This window comes from Apium graveolens, chromosome 3, assembly GCF_009905375.1.
Source record: "Apium graveolens cultivar Ventura chromosome 3, ASM990537v1, whole genome shotgun sequence".
NCBI classification, from domain to species: domain Eukaryota; kingdom Viridiplantae; phylum Streptophyta; class Magnoliopsida; order Apiales; family Apiaceae; genus Apium; species Apium graveolens.
Window position 1 is genome coordinate 120,800,546 of NC_133649.1, and position 10,994 is coordinate 120,811,539.

Below are 10,994 nucleotides of genomic sequence, written 5' to 3' on the forward strand. Positions count from 1 at the left end.
GATTGTTATCTCTTCTTTAGAGCAACACTAGCAGAATCACAATATATCAAAGATTTTTTACTCATCCATGAGAAAGCTACGGGGCAGAAATTAAATTTTCAAAAATTAAGTATAAATTTCAGTCGTAACACAGAAGATACTACAATGGCAGCAATCAGCCAGCTACTTCAAGTCCCTATTCGAAGCGATTACTCCCACCTGGGACTTCCAAAATCTGTAGAAGGAAACAAGCGGGCGATGTTTAGCTACATTAATGAAAAAGTCTGGAATAGTATGCAAAGTTGGAAAGGAAAAACTATCTCCCGTGGAGGTAAAGAAATCTTACTCAAATCCGTTATCCAGACAATTCCATCGTATGTTTCAAGTATCTTCCTTCTTCCTAATTCTCTATGTAAAGAAATTGAGAGACTTATGAACAAATTCTGGTGGATGACTGATATGGAGAAGAGTAGTGGAATTCGATGGATGGCATGGGACAAAATGTGTTATCCAAAAAAAAGGGTGGAATAAGTTTTAAAAGAATCAGGGATTTTAATATAGCTCTACTAGGAAAGCAGATTTGGAAGCTTCTCACAATACCTCATTCTTTTGTGGATAGATTACTCAAGGCAAGGTACTTCCCATCTAGATCAATTCTTAATGCAGAACTGGGTAGTAACTCAAGTTATGTCTGGCGTAGCATTTTGGCAGCAAAGGACCTTATTGCTGCTGGTAGTATCATGAAGATGGGCAATGGTGAGTCCATAAATGTCTGGAAGGATCCCTAGATACCAGAAATTGGCTCTTCTAGAATTCGGTCAACAATAGTACATGGATTGGAGAATGCGAATGTTAATAATCTTATAAAAATGGATGTGAAAGAATGGGATTATGACTTACTGAGGGATGTTTTTAATCAGGAGGATGTAGAGAAGATTTTAAAAATTCTTCTATCTTTCTCGAATCAGGTTGATAAATGGATTTGGTTAGAGGATTATAAGGGTCAGTATACGGTTAAAAGTGGGTATAGGGTTCTTATCCGCTCATTTCCTCAACCTTCAATAGGAAATCTTTCTTTTAAATGGTTGCAACTCTGGAACTTGGCCATTCCTCCAAAAGTGAAGAACTTCTTATAGAGAGTTCTCCGTGATTGTCTGCCCACCCTTGAAAACCTAAGGACAAGATTTGTTGATGCTCAACCTACGTGTCAGGTCTACAAGTTGTCCTTTGAATCATTAGAGCATATTCTTCTAACCTATCCGTTTGCTAATAGGTGCTGGGAGTTGAGTACTCTTAACCTTATCCATGCTTCAGGCCGATCTATTTTTCAAACAATGGTGAAACTTTTTGAGGTTTTATCAACGGATGAACTGCAAGTTTTCTGTACAATTATGTGGAATATTTGGAATCATAGGAACTCTGTGGTATGGAATAACAGTTACAAAACCTGTTCTCAAGTGATAAATGAAGCAAGTTCCTCTCTCTTCCAATAGCAACATGCCTAGGTAACTCAGATCAAAAAAAGTGCTTGTTACGATCGTGAAGGTATGGTGGTATGGCAACCCCCCTCTCCAGGATGGAAAACATGTAATGTAGATGCAGTTTTCTTCGAGCAAGATGGCAGGAGCTCCTATGGGTGTATTCTGAGGGACGACCCTGGCAATTTTGTTTCAGGTTATGGAGGTCGGTTATTGGGAGTTCTTGAACCCCGAGTAGCTGAAGCTCTAGCTTTTCGAGAAGCCCATGGGCACACATGATAAGCACTAAAATTTATAATTGTGGTGCATTTTGATTGGTGTGGTTGTTGTGAATGCAGGGGTCTACCTTATAAAGAAGTGTAAGTTAATCAAAACAAGCTAAACATCTTGGATTTTGTGTTTAACACGTGCCCATAAACACAACCCATAAAAACTATTTTTTAATTATATTTGAGTTTGTTTTTGGTTTCGAAGAGGCTTCATCTGATTGCATGGAGTCGATGCATTCTATTAAAATTAATTTAAATTAAAAAATTACACTACTTTTATTTCATGCAAACTTAAAGCAAGTGCAAACAACTGAGAGCAAGTTCAAGAGACTGTCTATTCAAACTCTTAACTTTGAATTTAACAAAACAACAATATCTCATATCTCAGTGCTTTCTTAAAATATTAATATTATCCATTCACTTTTTATCTTTAAGAAATAGTGCCCTCTTTTTAAGGATTTCTTAATCAATATTTAATAATAAATTATATGTACCACTATCTCTTTTTCTCTCTCTTATAGATTTGACTTATATTAAGATGAAGTACTTTTAATAATAAAATATTATATAAAAAATAAGTATAACGAGCATAATAAAATATTGTACTAAGAGTTAATTTTTTATATTATATTTAGGAATTGATTAAAGAAGGTATTGGACTTAGTGTTAATAGTTAACTAGCTCTATAGCTCGTGTAATGCACAAACATGTTTTATAGTGCGTGAATTGATATTATTTTGATTGTAATTATCGACGATATATTCATGTTGTTTCGGGATGGATCGATTAACTAAATATCTCTTTTTATGAAATTGAGATCGATGTCTTACCTAACGTGTTTTTTCTCAAAATGAATTGAATATGCGGAAATGAAATCGAAATATACGATCAAAATATAATACAAATAAAAGCACACATATCTCATGAAAATAATTACAACTCATAAGAATGAAATATTGCGGAGTTAATTAAAGAGATATTATAGATATTTACATGGTACAATTAGTGATACGAAATATAATGAATATGAGGTAATCTTACTTCCCAAATTAGAAAATGTAATGATTGGATATGAAAGCCGGCACATTAAATATAACATTGTACAACTGACAATATAAATACATTTTTCAATATACATCATTTTTATGATAAATATATTAATAGATAGGTCAGTAATCAATGGTAATGAAAATTGAAAAATGGACTAAATTGGTTGAACTACTGATTTACGGTTTATCAAAAATCAAGAATTTATCGAAATGTTAAATCGAAATAATATCGAACATATTTTTATATTCTTTTTAAAATATATAAGTAAAATAATTATATTTGAGATGTGTAAAATTGCATTTGTACATCCATACTGAGTTATAACATTATTTTATGTGCATTATTTATTAAAATAGTAAGAGTCTTAATCATCTTTACGCATCTCTCTTCTTCTTCCTTTATCTTTTCAGTTTCTATTCGGCAGCCGTCTGATTTCTTCATTTAAAATCGTCATTCTTCACCAACTCGATGCTGAGTATATTTCTTCTTCCTTTTCTTCTATTCATAACCTCAAATCGTGTGTTTGATTCGTCAAATTTTGACCGGAAAATTGTCGATTTTGATCAAAAATGGCAAAAATGTTGTATGCTCCGATTTTGCTCAATAGATTGTTTGGTTGTCTTGTAGCAATTTATCGACGAAATTTTTGATTTTCATACCACTACAGTAATCTTATAACTCTTTTACTTATACCTCTGAAAAAACTTTAAACTAGTTAATGTAAGAAAAATGATTCACGTTACTATTGTAATATATTAATGTAACTGTAATGAACTTAATATTTTAATATTTTATTATATATATTCAAAATCTTCAAACCAGTCTTAGTTTATATTCTATTTGATCATATAATAAGAATCTCAACTTTATTATAAACCCCCCTCATAACCCACCCTTTTATTCATATACAAAGAGAATATCTATTATATTTCTTGAATTTAATACTTGATACACTAACATTGTCATTTTCAGATTAGCTAACATATTAAATTTATTTACTAAAATAAATTTATTTTATATAAAGTCTTCAAAAAAAATAAGAATTTAGTATATATACAGACAAATATTATTAAATTTTAGATATCTAATTATACGTTGTTAATATTCAATTATAAATGGTTACATATATAAAATTATTAATACTAATGAGTTTGGTGTAATTAATATATGTTATTAAATATGACAATTATTTATATTTATTAATAAGGAGTAATAATGACTTAAGTGTAATTAATATATGATATTAAATTTGATAATTATTTATATTTATTATTGAGGGGTAAATTAGTAATTTGGAATAAATTGTCTCACCCAACCCCTATTTGCTCTATTATATATAATAGATATTAACCTAGGGCTGTAATTCGAGCCGAGTTTTTTTGAGTTCGACTCGAACTCGACTCGATTAACTCGGCTCGACTCGACTCGAACTCGTTATCGAGCTCGAGCTCGAACAAGATTTTAGGCTCGATTAAAAACTCGAGCCGAGCCGAGTTTTTTTGAGCTCGACTCGAGCTCGACTCGATAAACTCGAACTCGAACTCGACTCGACTCGCACTCGAACTCGGTTATTTTTTTTATATTTTATTAATATTTTTATTTTTTATTATTACTTATGTTATTAATATTACTTATGTTTTTCTATATTTTTATTTTTTTCATTAATATAACTTGATGCTAATTTTATTTATTATTTACATGATTAATGATATTTTATTTTACTTATATTATTAATATGACTTATGTCTTTCTATATTTGTTATTTACATGATTGATAATTTTTTCTGGATATGTATATATATTTTGATATTGGTAGTCCTTTGTCACTTTGTGTATATTAATAAAAAGGACAGTTACGAATTTTACATCAAATAATCTATTCAATATGGGGTTTCTATTTTTTTGTTTAAATCATGAATCTATATAATATTCCTTTATTTTAGATTCAAAAGTTATCATTTATTTCAAAATCTAACGGTCCTTTATAATAATAATGTATTACTACTATATTGATATTTTATTATAAATTCGATTTATACTTTTGATAGTTGTCTAAATTCTAATTGAGATGTCAACTAGTTAGATCTAAATTTACAATTTAGTGATAAGTTAATAGGTATATTATACAACTATGATATAAATTACACCAAAAAAAGTTTTATTATGATGTATTGCTATTAATTAAAATTATTATTTTTATAATTATTATTTATTAATGATTTAATGTCTATTGCGTACTTTTGTTTTAAAAAAGATAAAAATTACGTTTCTTCCCCGAGTCCCGACAATAATAAAATTATCATTTTACTTTATCATATATATAAGATATACAATATAGAAAAATAAGTACATTTTTAAAAAATATGAAGATAGAGTTAAACAAAATTAATAAAATAGATGAAGTGAAAAATCATACTAACAAAGGTGTTGTTATTTGCTTTCTAGTTTATACATGTATTTGGATATGTTGTTAGATTTACCTCAGAATACATGTATGTTATTTTGAACATTTATTTATTGTTATTAATAGTGAAACTAATGTTTTTAAATTATAAGTCAAAATTTTTAAAAAAAAATATTTTTACGAAGGTAAAAATAAAACTCGAATAACTCGATAAGAACCCGACAACTCGAAAACATGTTAAAAACTCGATAAACTCGATAAGGACTCGATAACTCAAAAATATGTGAAAAAACTCGATAAACTCGAAAACTCGTTAAAAAACTCGTTAAATTCGAAAACTCGCGAACTGCTCGAACTCGGCTCGTATATTACACGAGCCGAGCTCGAACACACAATTCGGGCTCGATTATTTTCAGGCTCGACTCGATAAAAAAAACTCGAACTCAACTGTAAAAAACTCGAACTCGGCTCGAATTACAGCCCTATATTAACCTAAAATTAAAGTGAACAATAACAATAAAAGCTAACTTCGCAAGTGGCCAGACGGCAACAAGCCCGCGTCAAAAAGAAGTCGCAACAACAAAACCATACAAACACATTTAAAAACTTATCCCTCTTTTTTCGCTTCCACACCTTTCCCCATCTCCTTTATCTCTCTCTCCTCTCTCTAAATCTCCGACGACGAAATGCCGTCCACCGCCGTACCGGAAAATCTGAACCGCGACCAATACCTCTACCTAGCCAAACTCGCCGAACAATCCGAACGCTACGAAGAAATGGTGACCTTCATGGAACACCTAGTCACTTCCACCACCACCACCGAACTCACCATCGAAGAGCGTAACCTCCTCTCCGTTGCTTACAAGAACGTCATCGGCTCTCTCCGTGCCGCCTGGCGTATCGTATCCTCTATCGAACAGAAAGAGGAAGGGCGCAAAAATGATGATCATGTTGAGCTAGTTAAAAGTTATAGGAGTAAAGTTGAGGATGAGCTGAGTGGCGTTTGTGGTGGTGTGTTGAAGTTGATGGACTCGCATTTAGTGCCGTCTGCTAAGGAGAGTGAGTCGAAAGTGTTTTATTTGAAGATGAAAGGGGATTATTATAGGTATCTTGCCGAGTTTAAGATTGGTGATGAGAGGAAACACGCCGCTGAGGAGACTATGGTTGCTTACAAGGCTGCTCAGGTTTTTTGGATATTTTTCTACTTAATAATTGTGCTAATTGCGATTTTTGTTTGAATTAGGAATTTGTTAGTGTTGAATGGTATTGTGATCGGTTAATCTCCATGTGTTTCGGAAATCTTGTTTGAATTTGTGAAGCTTTAATTAAGTCTAGTATTATATAGTTCGTATATGTTATACGATTTAAAGGATCTTAGTGTGCGTTAGCTCAAAATGGAATTTAATTGATATAGTAAGAGTTAGTAATAACTTAAGATACTATTATTCGAGTTATGTTAATTTGATGCTCCATTTGACATTTTTGAAGGGTTAGGAGTTGGGAAAAAATATAGACAATTGAGGACACGATAAGTGAAAATATAAGATTTTAAACACTGTGCTTTCCTTGAGTCCCATAACTATGTTAAATGTTAACGAGTCATGTGTGTTTGCGGGAACACAACATTTTTGCAATTTGAACATGGACTGTAATTGGAAATTTTCCAAGCTAACAAGCAATAATTGCATCATAAGTAATTCCTTTTTTCATTATTAAACTACTTGTGTAGACAAACAATTGATGTTGCTAGCTCCATTTCCAGTCAGCCGGCTGTGGAGCTTGGTAAAAAATACACTTATGCACACCGCCGCCAGATTTCTCAAGCTTGAAATCATAAGTTGTACAACTTCCACTACATGTCTTGTTGTTTATATCATTTACTCCTTGACATAACTTTAAACAACAAGAACCCTTTGGATCCAACAAATTATATTTTGCTTCAGATACCTTAATAAAAAAAATTCCAACTGCTGCATGTTCTTCCATTTAAAATTCGTTTGGTGGATTATCACCAAGTAAAAAGAACTTCATGCAGTTAGAATTCAGTGCAGAAAAACTGTAGTCAAGATGCCTGATTTGTTTTACCTTTACTTAATGCTGCGCTTGATATCTTGTAAGCGCTTAGAGTTGGGAGTTAGGACAAAGATAAACAAAATATAATGACGGTAAATATAAATATAAGATATGACACTGTGCTTTCATGGCCTGCCATATCTTCGTGTGCAGTTATATAATAGAAGTTCTCCTATATATTTTAAGATGTTTGGTATGGAGGTGCGATTAAAAGTTTAGCCTAATATATTAAATATTTGAAGTAAAAGTTTCCACAAACATGTCAATACATGCAGAAATGTAAACATGTCAGTTAATTGGTATACATTTGCTAGTCATGCCTTGCATTCGTCTCAGTTGTGTGTAATAGAAATCGAGAAATGGTATAGACCATGTTTCTTTTGCTACCTATTCACCTAGACTGTCACTGATTCTGTTCTTATCAATTTCCTAAACATAATACAGGATATTGCGGCTGCTGATCTCCCTTCGACACACCCTATCAGGCTGGGATTGGCACTCAATTTTTCGGTGTTTTACTATGAGATTCTCAATGCATCAGAAAAAGCATGTAACATGGCAAAACAGGTATGTCTGTCAAACTGTTTCTGCCACATTATTTAAGTTGAATTTCTGCTTAGTGCAAAATATTACTCTCTTCAAGTTCAGATTTAATCATACCCAGCCTTTCTCTTCTCCACTCTTTGAACTATGATGGTGTGAAGAAAATTGACTTTCAAAATGTACAGGCCTTTGAGGAGGCGATTGCGGAGCTGGATACTTTGGGTGAGGAGTCCTACAAGGACAGCACTCTCATCATGCAACTCTTGAGGGACAATCTCACTCTTTGGACTTCAGATATGCAGGTTTGTAATTATTAAGAGATCGCTCCTTATATGGTGTTCTAGGTAATCGAGTGCACCATTAACTTATCTAAGCATCCTACTCTCAATTATAGATATTTTAAGATCCTCGGATATGAATTCGAGATCGAACCTAATTGTGGGGACTAGGAATATGACTATCTGTAAATACTTATTTCCACAACATATTCACTTTAGACTCTTCATGTGTTATGCAAGTAGTGATTTATCTCATCTCAAACCAAAATTCAAATACACCATTTTGGTGTAAATTTTCTCTCCAACCCAACTCTAATGTTTACACTAGTTTGCTGTCACGTTAAAAATTACACCAAATTTGGCGTCACACCAAACTTTTAGAGTTTTTGTACATTGCCCATGTACTCCTTACCTAAAACAAATTTGTTCCTTTTATATCCTACCAATTTTATTACTTTTGTACTTTACTTTTGTATTTTAGCAATAAAATAACCTATATAGTATAAGAAAGTTTTCTTTTGGTTTAAAATTTAGTGCAAGTGGGTTGGAGTTGAGTTTGCAAATAGTGCAATTTTTACACCATTTTGGTGTAGAAATCAGACCAAAACTGTGTGATAGGTTGGAGATGCTCGGAGTCCCGTTATTTTTTTTATCATGAACTTAAAGGACAATGATCAACCGAAACAAACCAAAAGGAAAGGATAATGATAAGCAAAGTACCAGAAAGAAAGCTTCCCACCCTCTCAAACTTCTTACCCTTCATCAGGTCTCTCTCTCTCTTATGCACCAGCTTTTCAATGGCGGATTGAGGGAAAAAAGGTCACAAGGGGCCATATAATTAACAAAATAAAGTACTATAATTTCTTCGGGCTTTTTTTTTGTTTGGGCTAGTTGTGGATTGTGTCTTTGTGGGAGAGCACTTAAATACATTCAATGAGGACTCTGAGTTAAGCTTTAAATTTAAATAGTTAGGCTGAATTTGAATGTGGGGCCATACGCTTCCTGCCTTGTACTTGCATAGGTGTTGCAACTATTTTACGTGAAAGTAGGGCAAGTAATCTGTTCTTTTAGCATGTCTGTTATGTATCTGTCAAATAGATTATGAGCCTTGCAGTTGCCCACGTGTCTTTTTAAAATGAACCAGTGAAGTGTTCAACTTCAACTTGTGGACAAGACAGAGATCCTACACCCTCCGTTACCCAGAGTCTTATATTTTGCCCTCATACCCGTGTCGACCGAACATGAGATGGGTGTGGGTATGGGATCTGAGTTAGATCCTTCGTATGAAAACCGAACACTTCAACTTGTACTTTTTAGAGAGCAATGTCGATAGGTGACTATTTTCTTGTTATTCTTGATTTATGCTAAAAATTTGAAATATACAATTATGCTTATTTTTTATTGGTACAAACACTAATTTTAAAAATGTAAAATAGGTATAATTTAACTTAAGGCTATATGGCGAATTCCCGCACCGGTTTCCCACTTTGGGTCCACATCCACGAAACCTATTTTTCTAAAAATGAAACTATCAATATGACACTTGGATCCTTACCCCTATCCAACATCTGGATTTGAATCTGGATCTGAGTCTGGGTAACATAGCTTACGTCCAAGTCGGCGTTGTGTCTTGTCAATGCGAGCACGGGGAAATAATTGAACAGTTTGGTTCACTGGTTATTATTGACAGGGATGACCAACATTTACGCCCAAAACGGGTCGTGTCTTGTCAATGCGAGCATCGGGTAATAATTAAACAGTTTAGTTAACAAAGACGGGTAGTTATTGACGGGTGTGACTATAGATGTTTCTCTAAAACAAAGTTGCAATCAAAGCAAGAATCTATTCATAAATTGAACTTTGTCAGGTAACAGTCATTAGTCTTCCAAAGAGAAAATGTAGATATGTTTTTATTAGCAGAGTTGAGAAAGCATAGTCTTTTTACTTTTTTTGCTAGGTTAGTTTGTCTGGAAAGTCTTACATCTTTGATTTGAGGGAGAAATACTATAACTAGCTAGATATTTTGAATCTCATAACAGTTACCTGAAGGTGATCAACTTTAGTATGATATGAAACACAATAAGTACCCTTTTAATACCTCATGATTCCAATTCTGTGGGTCTTGGGCACCAACAGAAGTTGGAGTATTTGGTGCAGGAATCAGCATGACACACTGACACTTAACAGTTAATAACTATAGGGTAACACAGATTTAGTTTCATGAGGCTCATAAATGTTGGAAACACATGATGACGCAATTTCTTTGGTCATGCAGGAGGATACCGATGAAGCTTGACCTGATCATTGGATTTCCCTCCAGAAGGAAGATGTGTTTAAATTTCTTACTTAAAATCTTAAATATGACTGTTGATATTTTCATGTTCGTGAACATTTACCAAGGAGTGCTAAACTGCTAAAGAGTTGTCTTTAGAGCATATCCAAGGTAATCCACACTTATTTATTACTTTCACTTCCTATATTTGCAAACTACATCCAATTATATGTTGTACTTAATGTCTAACATTAATTTGTAGTATATTTAGCACTGAAAAAAAAAGTTCCTCCATATATCGTCCAATTGGTAAAGGAAATAGTCATGTGCCATATGTGAAGGTGGCGGATATATCTTGTAATATCCTGAAGCATCATTTGGAGTTGAAAATGGCCAAAAAAAAGGCCATGTATTTCTTGAATCGTGTACTTTTATCTCCATTGTAATTTGTAGGTTTACTTTTATAATATGTCAAAGACCTTACAAACACCATAGTCCGTTAATATTCTATTGGAGTTCAGCAATGCGACTCAGACCTTTTATGATCACTATATAAAGACTCGGAACTGTAAAAAATAAATCTTCATTCATGTTTAACTGGAAACACTGGGCCGTAGTTTGTTCTCACTCATTTACATTTTGATATTG

General features: G+C 33.0%; 1 protein-coding gene across 1 annotated transcript; it reads left to right on the plus strand.

Annotated features, from left to right (window-relative positions):
* The first annotated feature begins 5,747 nt into the window (after positions 1-5,747).
* Positions 5,748-10,767, plus strand: LOC141712717 (14-3-3-like protein D). Its single transcript, XM_074515764.1, has 4 exons — positions 5,748-6,364; positions 7,698-7,820; positions 7,982-8,098; positions 10,350-10,767. Exons 1-4 carry the CDS (start codon positions 5,867-5,869, stop codon positions 10,368-10,370), a joined length of 759 nt encoding a protein of 252 aa, XP_074371865.1. The 5' UTR covers positions 5,748-5,866; the 3' UTR covers positions 10,371-10,767.
* The last annotated feature ends 227 nt before the right edge of the window (positions 10,768-10,994 follow it).